At 42.6% G+C, this 16853-nt stretch overlaps 1 protein-coding gene across 4 annotated transcripts in view; it reads right to left on the reverse strand.

Moving 5' to 3' along the window:
- Positions 1 to 15091, reverse strand: part of igsf9b (immunoglobulin superfamily, member 9b) — a 29821-nt gene extending 14730 nt beyond the window's left edge. Inside the window, exons 1-3 of one of the 4 annotated variants that reach the window (XM_046386914.1) lie at positions 15039 to 15091; positions 7087 to 7179; positions 5125 to 5331 (exon numbers count right to left, since the gene is read on the reverse strand). In XM_046386914.1, coding sequence (XP_046242870.1) covers positions 5125 to 5331; positions 7087 to 7144 — 265 coding nt within the window. In that variant the 5' untranslated portion in view covers positions 7145 to 7179; positions 15039 to 15091. Of the gene's footprint in view, positions 1 to 5124; positions 5332 to 7086; positions 7180 to 12736; positions 13361 to 15038 lie in introns of those variants that run through there. The other 3 variants (XM_046386916.1, XM_046386915.1, XM_046386913.1) reach the window with 3 other exon arrangements.
- Between the last annotated feature and the right edge of the window lie 1762 nt (positions 15092 to 16853).

Below are 16853 nucleotides of genomic sequence, written 5' to 3' on the forward strand. Positions count from 1 at the left end.
TCCAGCGGCACAAGAGGAGAAGAAGAAATGAATGAGAGGCAGGAAAAAAATGGCCTGTTGTCCTTTCAGCCTGCAGACAGACAAAAGGCCGACGCTGTGTGATAAATGTTGCTTTATTTAAATTTGAATGTTGCATCTTTGGACTTGAACTGAAATCTCAAATGGCACTCAGCAGGTGCTCTGCACAAAAAGGCTGCTTTTCTCTCTGCTGGTCTGATACACAGATAAAATACAAATCTGCTGCAATAATTCAACACATGAGTTGAAAACTGATCAAACCGTATCAGAAAAAAGCCACTCAGTTTTTCATTCCAAGCAGGATTGAGCGAGAGGTTATGGAGAGGTGACTCGAATTGTGTGCATCGATAATCCACTGACAACCAATGAGAGGTTGACCTTTCTGACCTCTGTGCTCCGTAACTCCCCAGCAGACACATTCATCACTCCCCCCTGATTCTACATTAGCACAATGTCCACACGTCCTCCTCAAGAGACAAACAACATTAAACTCTATGGTGGACTGAAACAATAGCTGCTGCTCCTTTCTCGTGTCTGCCCTCCTCCTCCTCCTCCTCCTCACTTTTTGCTCCAGCAGCTATCACATGACAGCTTCAGCCCAACTTAAAATGAGCCCTTGTCTCCAACAGGTCGAGCTGCAGTGCAGCCAAGGGTAGAAACTGAAATGCTAATCCACCGGTGCTGTGTGAACCTCGAAGACACACCCTCTCCATATGAGCGAGAGTCAGGTTCTCGCCCAGTGGGTGGCAGGTTAGGAATAACTCATGCTGCTGGCCAGGAGTTGGACTCATCTCAAGGTTTATGATCTCCTAGTTTGTTTTTTTTTTCCCCGTAACAAGTTTGACCAGGCTTTTTCTGTAAGTTAAACCACCGGAACACAATCCACTTGAGAACAGTTTAACCCACCACATACATTTTATGCACTTGTTCCTTTTTGGGTACATTTACAACACCTTCTTTAAATGTAGTAATCTCACAGAGTTTTTAATTTTGTGGCAACTAAAGCTCTAGGATTAGGCTTTTATTGTTCCGCAGGAATGGAATCAACATGTGATTTTTGCATTGGGGGTTCCCACTGGTATATGGGGTGTAGTGAATTATACGTGATACAATAGCAGGGGTAACTATGGAGGAAGACAGATTATACTGTTTGCAGAAGCATCAGCACTGCTTTTCTTTGTCCATCCGTATGTGCATAAGAGAGTCGGGCAGAGGTGCATTGTGGGATGTGTTTTGATTTGAATACAATCATAAGTCTGGGACCGGCCCCCTGCCTCTGACAGCTCACCCCTCCCACTCCCCCAAATTTCTCTCTTCAATCCTCCTGTCTCCCTAATCAGTTTAACCCTCTTATGAATAGCTCTTTGTCGTGAGATAGATTACAGTTAACTCTGTCCCTCTCGTTCTGTTCGGCTCCGTTAACCCCTGCGCTAGCAAGCACACACAACTCACGTGCCAAATTTCACTGCTGCGGCCACTCAGCTCTCCGCAGGCATTAGCCCTCAAATATGACCACAGAGCAAAGTATTTCAGTTAATGGAATTCGGTCCAGTGAGATAGCAAGAGCTGTTTGGACTGTTTGAACATGAGCTTTGTTTTCTGGTCTTAGAGAGATAACACAGATGTTAATAATTGCTAGTTGCCTAAAATTTGCTTTAGTTACTCTGCAGGAGTGACCGTCGGGAAAATGCTGAGTGCCTCTGAGAACAATCCTCATCATTTGTGAATTAAATTTGCTGCATCTAAGCTTTGTCATGGTAATCAATGGCCACTTCATATGTTTGATTTCGAATACCACATTTATTTTGAAGAGGAAGAGGACTTTGAGATGGCTACACTGCAAAAGACCAATAAGGAGGAAGAAACCAAGCTCCTCTGTGGCATTTAATTAGTCCCAAAACCTGCACACATTAAAACCAGGTGAGCGTACGTGATGTGAGTGCATAAAACCACAACCGTGAGTGGGAAATCATCCTCAAGAGACAGTGTTTCTGCTCTGTGTGCAAACTTGCGGTACTGTGAGCAGAGGGCCGTAACTAGCATGAGCTTGACTGTCACTACACACAAGCAACAGCTCAGCGCTCGCTGGCCTTCCTTTTGGCACACCAACCAGTAAAGGCATATGGCCGCTCCCCGGGTCCAATCCCAGGTTTCTGACAGTTAAAAGACAGTTTTTCCTCACCACTGTTGCCAAGTGCGTGTTTATGGAGGAATGTTGGTTCCCTGTAATTTAAAGACTATGGTCTGGCTCTGCTCTATATGAAAAGAGTCAAGCGATAACTCATTGATTGACATATAAATAAAAACTGACTTCACTTAAATGTGAAATATTCAAATATCAGATAAAAAACAAAACCAAAATTAAGTTTTTATTATTAAGTAATTATACAGCAGTAAATATGTACATTTACACAAGAGACACTTGAGCAACATTTCCAAAGTAGGACAGGATTTGATCTGAAAGTCCAGCACAGCACTGACTCTGATCTCATGCTCCTCATATGAATCATATGAATCTGGCCAGTGACACGCCTATGAGTCATGAGCTAACAGAGTTTTTGTAAAGGCCTCCTGTTTCAAGCCATCTAATATGAAATTCCCAGGCCGCAGCCACCTATTCTTCTTCCATTGTTTGCCACACATTAACCTGGTCTAGTTATGGCGGAAAAACTGGTTGGTGATGGATAAAGGTGATCAATTTCACCTTTCAGCTGGGCTATTTTTGGCATTTGGTGTTGTACAAGAGTTTCATGTTTGCAAAAGGCTGGTTGTTCAATAATAAAGTCCACTTAAGTCTACAAAGAGGAAGGTTATAGAGTTCCTTAACCGTGTAGAATTTAAAATTGTGTGTGTGTGTGTACGTGAATGTATGCGACAAATGCAGGCCTTAACTTCTTCAGTGTTCAGAGGTCACACTGAGAGTGTGATGGAGGCCTGCTGAGATCTGGGGGTTTGCCCATTGTTGGCCTAACCTCAGGTCGGAGTCCCCTGCTCACAGTCTCTACTGATTTACTTCAGCACACAGGAGACATTTGATCTAGCCCTGTAACAGTAAACCATCCTGACACTGCAAGACCCGAACATATTGCCTCAACAAATACAACTCAAACAGACTATAATAGAGTGTCAGTCAGAGTTTATTCGGCTGTTTCCTCTTTGTTGTGAGTTGACTAATGTTCAGCCCTGCAGGGCATGCTGGGTGTGAAACAGAGAGGAAGAGGAACGAAGGACACTAATACCTTCCTGATTCACTTTAAGCAGACAAGGCAAAGTCTCTGAGACCTAGACAGCCTGGTGTCTAAGGGGGTCGACAGAAGAACCTTACTGCGTAGCGGTGACACTCCTCAAATATAGAGTGCAATCTCAAATACACCTGATATCGTATCAAAAAATGTTGGTTTAATGGACGACTGAAATAGTCATCCAAGATACTGCTTGCTTTGATTCTTTCATCTCAGTTTCTAAAAATGGCAGATAGCATCAGTGAGCTTGAGACAAAGCAGCAGACCAAGGACAGACAGTGTTTTATGTTTTATTTTAGCCTTGCATTTGCAGTGCAATGAATCCACCCAAGGAAGTAATAGTAATAATACATATTGAGCCACTATGTGTAAATCCACCCCCACCTCTGAACAACAGTGTGGGTCTCATCTCTGCTCTCATATTGCTGATCTCAGACAAGCCAAGACAAAGATGAGGAAATGGTTCCCTACTTGGCTGCCTCGTGGTTAAACCTCAAATCCCCCAACATTTTAATTTGAGGGTAGAATACATTAGACCCACAGCGCTGACACGCTTCACATGCTACCATCTGCCTCCAGTGGGAGGGGAGATATGAGGATCTGAGGCAGACAGGAGTAAAGCCCACACCAGAGACAGATATGGTAAGTATTGAGACATCCCAAACAGTTTTCCTCTCTGAACTCCATCTCTGCAATGTTGTTTACTTCACTATGGCTGCTTGTGTGTCAGATGAGTGCCCCTAAACAATGACACACTTAACGGCCTACAAGAGGGTTAATATGCCAAACACATGTAGCCCAATCGACTGCCCACAGCCGCCTGTTTTGTGGTCCATCCCCTGTAGAACTTAAATTTGGTTCCTGAGTTGTCATGATGCAGCAAACATATTTATGAATCAGAGTCCTTCACTGTGTGGGACCTCCAGTTAAAATAAACTCTAACATGACAAATGCTTTTAGTGAGGTTCCCTGTACATTTCAGTGACCTAGTTGGGACAGTATGGGATTTTTGGTGTCCTATTGGTCCTTTTGGCTTTGGCAAAGCAAAGGGAGGTTGTGATACCCCTCTTTTGTCTTTTGTCCTCTGGTAGACAATGACAGGATTATAGGGCTCCAGCAAGAAAACTCCCATTATTCCCAGTGCTTCATCCATCCTCCTTCTAGCACAACAATCTCCCCTTACTGGGTCACCCCTCAGCATACTAATAAAACACTGTCATCAGACCACCAAGCCCCCACCTACACTCCTAATCCCCCAATGCACAGCGTTACTGGTACCCCCCTTATTCTTGCTCACCTACCCAACCCCCCCGTTTAACTGCCTCCATTAAACACATCCATTCTTGCCCTTCCCTTTCTCCCTACACTACAACTGCAGTTTAGAAACACAGCCTGAACACCAGCAGTAATTACAGGGATTTTGGTTTGGATGGATTACCTATCTGGGATATTGTTTCATCCAAACTTCCCCTCCACAAGTCTTCATAAATACCAGTGTAACCCCTTATGCCTACCTTTGCTCAGGAAAGATGAGAGCAGGTAAAAAGGAAATGCTGCCACATGTACATCTCACTTAAATACACTGAACCATAATTAGAGAAATCTGTAAATTGGTGGTCAGTCTCTTTGATACTTTCAGAAACTGCTGTGATAGTAATAGTTTACTGAGAAAGGTTTTTGTAAAGCACACATTCAGGTGTCTGTGTGTAGTCAAATTTCAAAGGAAAAAAAAGAAGATTCAATCAAAGCAAAGTCTACTTCAGTGGAATGGACCTCCAGTGAAGTAACATGTTGCTACAGATACAGGCCTTTCAGATTTCCGAAAGGAGTGCGTGTGATTGAACATATCACAAATAACTCTTACCCTTGTAGTTTGGATGAACACGAGGAGCATACACTCCAAATTTGATGAGGATGGGGACGTTGTAGCCAAGGCGCACCCACTCCACCACATGCAGAGGAAAGAGGTTTGGGGTGGTGGCTTCTTTGGCTGTAGGAGTGAGACTGCAGCTCAGCTCTGCAGAGCCCCCCTCTCTGGCACGGACCAATGATGCCTCACCTTGAGACACACCTATAAAGAAAACAGCATATCACCCAGATAAGGCATGAGGCTTCACTGAGGGACATTTGCTGATAGCACGGAAAGCAATAAATAGTGAAATAAAACATGAATACACACATAAATCTCAGGCTCTAAAAGGGCCTGAGAAATATGGGCCTTTAAAAGGGAGTAATGGCTGGCAGAGAGGCCGGATTAACCTCTCTGAAATATTTTTGGTCATTCATTCTTGTGAAAATTGTTTGCTATGCTGAGAAGGGCTCGTAAAACATTATCACGTGGGAGAGAGGAGAGAGCAGGACCACACAGGCAAGAAGAGGTGAGCACACAGAAGAGTTGGTGGGAAATGGATCGAAAGAAGCAACAACTAATCCATAAAAGCTTGTGTTGAACTGTATCAGCCAGTAACTATGACATCCCCCCCGAGTGCTCCCTGTTAAAAGCTGTGCTATCAGAGGGCATGTAAAACAATCATGTACCATTTGGTGCAAAGATCGTATAGCTGCAAAGCCTGCAAACACACAGCAATCCCATTAGTGACACCTGGAGCAGTGTCCCCTCTCTGCCTCGCTGCCATGTGCTCATGTGGGTGTGTGCGCCACTGGGTTCCAGTGTTTGCTCTGCTACTCATCTGGCTGGGCGATTACTTTAATCTCAGAAGGGGGGGTGGCGGTGATACTCTGATGCAGGGCAGCAGGACCCTCTGTGCTCTCTCCAGCCGACCTCCCACCACCCCCTGGGGTACACACATGGTCTGCGGACCAGCACAATCAATCCCACCACCCCCCTTACAAACACATGTGCACACACACACACACACACAGAAGTGTGCCTAGGTTGGGGGTAGTATAAATCCCAGATTGATCTAAATCCACACCCGCAGATATTATTTAAGTTGGATTTTGGCCTCATTCTCTTCTGCCCACTCATGTCTATGCTGTAACCCCGCCTCTTTACTTTCTCTAATGTAAGGCAATGGAAGCTGTGCCAGATTCATCGTGGTGCCACTCAGATTTTATGTAGGTAGTTAAACAGCAACATATGCCAAGTGTTTTGCCACCATAACAAGGGACATACTGCAGGTCTTGCTGACTTTGGTAAGCAATGAACTTTTGTTGAAGCTATGCAACCAAATGGCAGAGATAACTAGAAAACAACTGGTGTTCTTACAAACTAAAAAAGCCCAGTCACAAAGTCTTTCACAAAGAAAAGCAGAATTGTGTGAATATATGACATGATCTAACAGGACAAAGTATGTTGTACCATTTGTGTGTTTTCACTTTTCAATATAGTTTTATGCAGCTATAACTGCCGATTTTGAATGAGTTTTCAATTGAATTAAAAAAATGAGTTAAAATTTGCACAAATTCAGTGAATTACTTGACTTGTTTCAATCCACCGCAGCACTGTTTTCCAAACTCCTGAACTACACCTTACATGCAAAGGCAAGAAACAGTTGTTTTAGAAATACTGTAAGAATGCTACATAATGAGGTGAAAGGGATTCTGCAAAGACTAAAGAGTGACATATTGTGAAAGATCACCATCATTACCATGTAAATATCAGCCAGCAAAGCAGATCAGTTAATCTGTGCTGGATCTGTTTTTATTAACAAGTTAGCAATACAGGATCTACAACAGTTTTTCTTGTTGTCTGCAGTCAGCTCGGAAAATGTCTTTAATGTTCTGCTAATATGACTTTATGTACTATTATGGAGATGCATTATAAATATATGCGAAAGATCCATATTTGCATTAGCATACTTACTTAGCAGACAGATGGCTACAGCAGTGACAGCCTGAAGCCACCGTCCCTCCAGTCCCATGGCCGTCCGTCACACTCCTTCACACATCTCCCAACCTGAAAGAGAAGACCACACACCCGTTTACTCTTCAACAGAAGACCATTCAAAGAATCACCGCTGCACAAGGACATCCCTCACATCCCCCTTTCAGACAAATGTAATCCCTCAAGTTAACATCACTTCATAATCCAACAACTGCACCAAATTCCAGATGCTTCTTGGGTAATAAATAACTGTATTCTTTGAAAACACTTAATCCTCCGGAAAATTGCACGTCTGTGCTGTGGCTGGATTAAGGCAAATAAGGTATTCCAACAAGTTCTACAAGTAGACAGTATGGCGTGAGATTGCTTAGAGCATGCACCCTGTGGAGGTTTGCCTGCAAAGGCCAAAGTGTGTGTGTGGGACTGTGTACACGCTTGTGCACATTTACGTATGTGTGTGTGTGTGTGTCCACAGAGAAGACCTGTACAAGGCTTTAAGTGTATGTACAGATTAACCTGATGCTTGTGATTGGTCCAGCTCATCCAGAAGGTCTCGTCTCACGCTAAATAGGCTAATAGCAATTGACAGGTGACACGAGCAATATTGAACAGTGTGTCTCCACGACTCCAGATGTTAGCCTCTTACCAGTGTTTAAAAAGCTACTTAACTCCCATATTTAAACAATGCTCTTCAGGACAACTGAATTCAAGATCAAGTGTCAATCAACCCAGCCAGCGCCTGCAAGTGCAGTTCACCTGGCTATTAAATGCACAAACAGCACATTCAAGCGGCCCTGCACAGTCCACCGACTCTTAACGATTCCCACAAACAAGACTCCACTTCCACAAATTATGGGCCTACTTCACAGTGAGAACGTTGAGAACAGAAACTCATGAGGCCCTCCACCTCAAATTGGATTGGAGGCATAAGTTTAAGTTGTTGCCCTTCAAACATAATAGCAGACCTCGCCCCCTCCCCTTAAGTCACTCCATTCAGCACCCCTAATACCAGCTTATTACTTCAAGTTCATTGAAGTAATACAAGGAGGCTATTCTTAGAAATCAGGTAGGTGTGGGATATTAACTGCTGATATCGCAGATGCATTGCAGAAATTAATCACATGAGGGACACATTAACTCTCTTAGCAGTTGTGTTTGCACTTAAGTAAATAAACAGCCTAGAATAGAGCAGGAGAAAGATGCATTTATCTCCTTGAAATTGGACGGTGCTGGTTTGAGGGTGTTGCTGCTGTGGCTGCCCTTGAAGCACAGTAATAACTTTTGTTTAGCACCTTTCCAAAACAAACAGAAAGCCAAAACCAATGTCATACAAGCACTGAAGAGGAGTGGGACAAAAGCACATTAGAGCTGGGCTGGCTTTACTGCAAAAGCAATGCTTGTAATGAGGTAAGGATTACTCCTACTGAGCATTCGCCCAGCAGGGAATAAACAGGACTCTTATAATGGATTGGAATAAATCATCTGAGCCTGATCATTTGTGAGTCACCTCCACTGGTCAAAAAAAAAAAAAGAAAGAAAGAAAGGAAGTGATTGCACATCACTGCATCATTTTGGCTGCCATCTTGACGGGCATTTTAACAACATGACAGAAAGATTAATGAGCTGATGCTATCATAAAATTCTAGCTCAATAACCACAATACTTAACAATTCTGTCTGTGCTTCTGCCTGCTCTGCTCTGCTTCCCCACTAGAATATATAACTCGCCTGCGGGAAGATGCACTGAGCCTTCATATTACAGAGTAAGCCTGGGTGGGGGGGCTTTGTCTGCAGGTGCAGGAATAGATGGAAGATGACCAGGTTATTTCCTCGGGCAGCAGAGCAGAGCAAGGGGCCTTTTAATTGACATGTACACAGAGAGAGGGCCTCGAAAAGGTATTTAAGTCAGAACATGGACTCACAAATGAGTCGAAAAACAGTCGAGCAGCAGTAACTTTTGCTGGGGGTTTTTCTGACGGCAATGTGACAACAGTACTTGCATACCTGTGAGCCATTACAGCTTATTTACCGTGAAAAAATAACAGTGGATTACAGCTCCCATTCAACTGTGAGCGTATGCTCCATACATACGTGTACATGCGAGAGGGGTTTACTTAACCCTAGACACTAATCTCCTCATAAGGGTATCTGAGGCGAAAGTGGACATGATTAACGACTGCAAGTCGCACACAACCACATCGAGAGACAGTGACGTTACAGGATCTCAGGACATCTCTCCTTCACATGAAAGGAAGCTGTTCATCACCAGTCGAACAGATACAACTCTATCTTCTTTGATGCTCTAACAACAAGGTGAATAATGAGAATTTCAAAGGTTAGGAACAACACCAGTTTAGTAACGGTTAAAGGTTATTACGGGTGAAAAACCAAACAAAACAAAAACAGTAAATTGCTGCCTCAGCTCAGATCATTTAGCTCTGTAACGTGTGTGTGGACACTGTTGACGGGATTTCAATGACACAAATTGCTTTGGATCTAGTCATGACTTAGCCTTCTGGACTGCATGTGTGTAACACCCAGACTAATCCTGCCCTTCTGCTTCGAGTGTTAATAGTGTAATTAAATTAGAAATCACATCAAGGACATGCTGTCATCTGGCTGTGATCAATCACCGGTGAATCAAGTCACTAAACACGTCAGACTACTCTGCTTGCTGGGATTCCTCAGACGTCAGTGGAGATGACGTGCTAGGGTTATTTGCAGTGGGGGAGCCAGGTTGTGTTTTCTACAGGCAACAAAGAGCAACAGGGACTGTGACTCAGACTCCGCCTGGCAATAACTTTACAGATGCAATGCAATTTCACAAGATAATCGGCACAAAGGTGCTTCAACAATCAGAATTTAGACAGATACACACAATCTTGAGTTGAACGCAAGTAAAAAGCTGATTCCAAGATGTCAGCTGCAACAGCTGGTAATCCCAGCAGCTCCATATGCATCTCCTCTGAACAACACTAGAATTAAGTGATCAGGAGGTATAAACAGAATAATGAAAAAAGTTAAGGCGCACAGGAGTAAACGAAGCAGCGCAGTAGTCAGCTAAACTGTCCGTGTCTCATTCAGTCTAACGTCTTCTCACAGAAAACACAGAAATTGAACTTTTGATCTAATGTGCTGTGTGAGATGTTAGCGACAGATACAGGCCTGATAAGAAGGAGCACTACACTCTTAGTAATCCTTGTTAATCCTGACAGAGGCCGTAGCCTCAGTGGAAAGCAGCCTGCAGCAGGAACTAAAAGTGTCACTAAAGCAGGAACTTTCACAGGTGTGCAGAATAATCTCATGCAGAGGCAGACATGTCACACAACCGACCACAACAAACACATTTACTACCACAAGACTGGGTTGTAAACCATCAATCCAACCTTGACTGGTTGGACCAGCCTACATGCAGCAATCAATTCATGGATGTTGTCTCTGACACTGCAACCCATTTTAGTATCTGTATTGATGTTTACTCTAACTAAAGGAAATGAGATGGGCACACACTGGGCATGAGAGGGAAGCCCATTTCTCGTGAGCGGGGAAAGCCTACTGAATATGGATTAACATAGTGGTGGCTGGTAGCCTAACAACATGGTGCTACAGGGTATAACAATATTGACTAATGCGCATTGGTTGAATGTTTTTAACTTACTCACACAGAGAAACATGGACACAGCTACCTTTACGATAAAAGTTTTACAGCAACTGAACAAAGCTGCAGATTACAGAAATAAATCACCTTTATGCTTCGCACAAGTAGACTGATTTCATGGGTTTTTTTCCCCCTCAGGATGATTTCATGTAGCTCAGAGGTCTCAGGGGAGGGGAGAATGACATGAGTCCTCGTGAAAGCAAAGCAGCTAACATCCTCCCCAAGTCTTTGTCCTCCCCTTGCCCCTGACTCTCAGGTCAGTCACATAAAGCTGCTTTCCAGACCCGACAGTGAGAGGAGCTGAGGGTCAAAGGCCAAAGGTAACAAACTCAAGAGCTGAAGTCCGTCACTGAAGCGCAGCACTGGATCTATTTTAAAACTTGACAATCAGTGAGAGATGTTGTCCTGCATCCAAAACAAACCATGAATATTTAACATAAATGTTCACTGATATGGTCCTCCTTTCTTCATTTAGCATCCAGCTGTTACTGCCCAGATGTAAGAGGATATTTCACTGTCTTCAGTCAACACTGTTCACATAAAACATACAACAGTGGCTATTAATGGCACACTAAACTTAATCAGATGCTTTCTTTAATCTCCCATGGCTTTCATTTATGATATTACTTCATTTAAAAGTGTTTTTTTTTGCTTTTTGTGTCTATTCTTTTGTACCCTATGAGCTTCAACATAATGACATGCTTTCACTATAAAGGTGAACAGCCTCTATCTTAACCACTGAATAACATGGCAATTTGGAGTAACCACTTTCAACTCATGAATAATTTGTTTCTCAATACAGTCACTCTCTTCCAGCGTGACAATCTGCCCACAGGGCACAGTTGGCCACACTGTGTTTTGAACAGGAGAAATGTCAAGGCCTGCTAAAATGTTAAAATCTGTGGGCCGTTCGGGTGTAAAATGACACCTGAGCTGGTATCTGACATGCACAGACTTTGTTAAGCTGGAGGGCCTGGCTGATATGCTCATCTTTTTCTTCAAGGATTCTGATAGTGAAATCCAAAAGTGCTTCTTGCACCTAGCTGTCACCTTGTAAATAATGCAAAAGCAATCACAAACACGGAATTATAATTCAGGGTTTGCCTTGGAGACCAGACTGGAAGTACACATATTCTTTGGTGCTCTTTTTGAGGAAACAACATGTTGAAATTCATTTTTTAAATGTCCAAAATGACTAAAACCCATGACAATCTACAAGCTGATTAACAAAGGAAGCTCATATTTATGAAGTAAACCATGTCCATATATACTTTTACAGACCAAAACAAGGGATTACAGGCTCCAGAGTGATGTGTGCCTCTGTGCACTTCATTTCTCACCAGCCATCATTAAGAAGCACAACAAAAACAAAGGACATGAATCACTAGAGCAGGGAGCATACATCATGTAAAAGAACACAAGACGGCTGCACTCCCCAGTGCAAAACATCTCCAATCAGTCTCTGCCCAGCACACTGCAGAACAGGTGTGTTCTGTGGAACAGCAGGCAAGTGCACTGCCCGGTCCATATTAAACAGACAAGCTCTTTATTCCTGCACCCCTACAGTAAATTGTGACGCTCAGTCCTCCATACAGACCTGCTGTAAAACAAAACAGGTGCATCTTTTGTCTGACTCAGTGAGTCTGACACCAGCTGACAGGAGGGAGCCCTGGATTAAAGAATAATTTTCAAAAACACCACTCTGACTGACCATTGTTCTCCCTATTTTAATCATGGGGGACACGGTTCACTTATGGTCATTACAGCGTGTTAAACCTATTAACTGTGGTATTATGGGGAAAAAACACTCATTCCGACATCACAAGTGGTGCATGTGATACACTAAACATAAACAAAAGGCGCCGTACCGCAGTGTGTCACCGTGTTACTACAGTACATTCTGAAGGGAAACTGATGTAATTGTAAAATATATGACCTACAGATGATGCTTCAGCTCTGCGCAGCTCCTTACCTTGAGGCACTTTTTCACTTAAAGCTGAAAGTACAGTCTCTCAATCCATTGATGTTCTTCTTTAAGACACGTCTTGTAGACCAAGTTTTTAACTGTTTATTCTCTCTCTCCAGAGGGAAGTGAGATTTAAAAAAACAAATGCCGACTTTTTTAAGAAAAAGAAGAGGGACTTGGAAAAAACGCAGATGGTCACATTTTTGTTCGCAGCCCGAGCGTGGATAAATAGAAAATAACATCAATTCTCGACATCCATGGTAATCAGACTTCCTAGAAAGTACTTTACGGTTTCAATAAATTCCATTAACCCAGAACACCTTCGTGATCAGCCCATTTAAAGTCCATTTAAACTTCCCACGCTTTGGCTTTTATGTCCGCAGCAGTCTTTGTCCAAACTTGCTGAAAGTACCTTTAATCATAAGTGAGAGTTTATCATCAACTTCATAAATAAGTAGAAATGGCTCTTTGGGTCGACGCAGAGCGCGTTTGTCTGCAAACAAACGCAAGTTTCACCACAAGGGAGGCACACTGCACGTTTAGTTGTAACCCTGCTGTTGATAACTCTGTCCGTGCTGGGTGTCTCTCCTCCCATTATTACCGTTCCCTCCTCCTACTACAGCCGCGCTTTGAACCGCTGTCAACACGCACAGAACACACCGACACTTCCTGTTACACCTTTCAAAATAACGCCCTCGCCGCGAAATACGATAGGTACACCACCAAACCGATCCAATGCGAAAATTAGATATTAGTGTCATTTATCAAGGATAAATACCAATATCTGTTGTCCCCTGCCCCTCAAATACAGGAACTGCAGTGTCTTCTTTAAATATGACTGCATGTTTAACAACTTTAAATGTTTGACTGCTGAGTTGAAAAACACAATCAGTTTAACACGCACCCTAACATGATATCATGTTAGGCTCTTCCAAAGTGTGTTGGGCATTTTCTGAATTTTCCATCTATTTATGGGCTGTGATAATTGGAAAAAATGACCAACAAATTCATCAATATATGTATTTTTTACTTCCTGGTTATGCAGCCCACTGAGTGTGCTTGAGAAAAGCTTTACAAATACAAAAACCTTTACAGCGAGTCATAATCGACCTCGTTTGCATTCCTGTCAATTTCTTCTATAATGAGGATCTATGGGACAAAGCTTTTCGGGCAGCAGGGGAAATTTTTGTGGTAATACCACTGGCCACTGGGCACAACTGGGAGCAAAGCTGAGCGGCCTTCATAACCAGGTCTTAAAGTTATTGATGCCTGAATTACATTTAACTACTTCAGTATCAGGGCTGGCATTGTGACTGTGGGTTCACAGTCACAATGCCATGGCTTACTGGTACACAATTAAGGCCTAATACTGTTAAATACAAAACTTTGCAATGGTGAAAGTCTGAGAATCCATTGCTTTGTTTAAAAAAACGCTTTTATGTTGAAGGTAAAAGAGTCGACTTCCGGTAATTTCCCGCTTGTCTCTGTGTGACTTGGCGCTGCTGGCACTAAAGCGCCTCAGACAAAAGCGTCTTTCCATAGCAGACGTGGGGATAGCAACAAAAGGCAAATGCACACCGAAAGGGCACATCTGACCCAGCACATTTACAAGGAAAACATGTGCTGTGAACGTGTAGTGAACGTGTAGGGCAAAAACACTCAAGCATGCGAAATGGAAAACAGATGTGATATAATGTTGTTTAAAATTTCAAATATCAAGTTAATGATTTGGGTTTTACCAACAGCCACACGACAGACTCCACCTTTCGACCAAGTCCGTATAATTTTCCTGTAAGGATTAGTTGAGATGATTAAAACTGGGAGCCCACCTTGTTTTGCTATAATATTCAGAGTAACCTTGTCACTTCAATAAACAATAGATTACCGGCTGGCACCAGCAGACCGAGTGAAGAAATAACCCGCCTTTTTAATATCAAAGTCTATTTTCTCTTAAATGATATTAATATTACTATAAATAATAATCTTTGACAAATATTCCAACGACCTGAGTGCCACCGAAAGATGTGTGAGAAAAGGAGCTAAGTTAACATGTGACATTAAACTGGCAACTATGCTAACAAACCCGCCGTAAAAAAACTCCAACTCAGTGCCGTCCAAATCTTTAGCTAACGCTAGTTAGCTTTGCGTTAGCTAAGGGCTGAAGATTAAGCTAGCACAGGCTAGCGATTCTTATCTTAATAAACCCTATTAGTTATATATTTATTACCATAAATCTGACCCAGCTGTGTCATTATGTTGACCTAAATGTTACTCTACTCAATACTGAGGTCGGATGTATTATTCATACCCGCTGGTTCTTGACTTCTTGTTCTTTGGGAACACGTCTGTCCTGCGTCTGTCCTGCGTCTGTCTTTTGAACGTCACCTTGTCAGACAGATGTATATATACATACGCCATCTTTATGTTCAAACTAATTTGGATGACCCTCCATATAATTATATTGTTTAAACAGTAAGAGAGAGGTTAGGAATTTTGTAACTTTACTGTTAAACACTTATTTATTACCTCAGAACCCTGCTTCTTCCGTCCTCCCTGAATGTGATGGAAGCCACCATCACCACCACCATACAGAATACGAGCTGATGGAGCTGTGCTGGCCAGAGTTGTCACTTGTTTTGTGGGTCTTGTTTCCTCTACAATTTAAAATAGCAGTGCCAGCAAAACCCTGTATGACCACAAGGGGGCGAAACAATCTCCCTTTAAAGGGGGTTAATTGCAGGCTCGTGTGTATTATGCATTTGTGCATTTCGTGACAGAAATGCTGAAAATAAGACAAAGAAATAATGCACACAAAGGGTGCATTAAAAAAAGTGTTTTTCCCTTCAAAGTAACATGACCTCAGCTGTGGACACACACTATTAAATTTATCATAATGTTAAGGTAATGTTAAGGTATATAACATATGATCATTTCAAATAATATCTGTTTAATATTACTATACACACATTGCTTGTATTACTCGTCTGTTTACATCCCATTTTGTCTGCTCAACGGGTGCAATTTCTTTTCTAACGCTTATCTCATTTGTCAATATATGACCTGCATGTATAGTAATAATTAACAGCATTTTTAAAACAATCACTTCAAGGCACACATCACCAAGGTGCAGAAAATATTGGACTGTTCCATGTTAAACTGCCGAGACAAAAACTGTGTCTCTACCAGGAAGAGGACAGCCAGTCCCTGTCTTCTGTGAGTGAATCTCTGTGAAAGTATGAGAGCTTCCTGAAAAGGTGGGCAGCCTTAGGAAACAAAGCTTCTGAGGTGATGTGAAGGGTTTGATCCGAGCTGACTAATACAGGCTTGTGGCTGGCGGCTGATTGTGTGGACTCATTTGATGGCAGGGGGGAAGCGAAGAGAACACAAGCAGCTGTCCTTGAAAACGTCGACGAAAACGGCGGGTTGCCAAGCATCTGAAAGGATTATACAAGTGCAACCTTTACCGGCAGCGTGTTCCATGTATGACATTGTGCTGGGTGGGAAATGGAGGTGGTAGCCTTGTCTCTCAGTGGCATATTTTCAAATGGTGCTGAAACTGATTAATTGATAGCACAGATTAGAAGAAAGGTTTTTTGACGCAAGTGAACAGAATGTCAGATCTAAATGGCATGTGTGTGCGTGTGTGTGTGTGCATCCGTTTGACAGTGTTTACTCTCACATGCCAGGTGCACCATATGGAGATCAAAGGATTGGAATTAATCACATGAAATCCTCAGTGAAAGACCGAGTCTGAAAAGTATTAAGAAGAATTAACTGGAGGGTAAGACAAACTGTGTCCAGTGTATTGATCATATTGTGGACAAACCATTAATAGCCTTTAATTAATTATCTGCTATCTGCCAGACAAGACATGCAACAAGACGCAGGCATGTCACTTATTCCAGTCTGTACAGCCTGATACCCCTGCAGATTTTTTAAATCTTAATTGTACTGTAAATGAACTGATTGTAAGCCAGTTTTATGACATTTCCCTCCCACTGAACAGGTGGGTGGATCCCCTCAAATTGAAAAACCTGCTGGAAACGATTTCAGCCTTACGTGGCACCAAAATGATTTGATTTTGAGAACTAGCACAACTTGAAAAGGAGTCAAAAAGTATCAG

This window comes from Scatophagus argus, chromosome 4, assembly GCF_020382885.2.
Source record: "Scatophagus argus isolate fScaArg1 chromosome 4, fScaArg1.pri, whole genome shotgun sequence".
NCBI lineage: Eukaryota > Metazoa > Chordata > Actinopteri > Scatophagidae > Scatophagus > Scatophagus argus.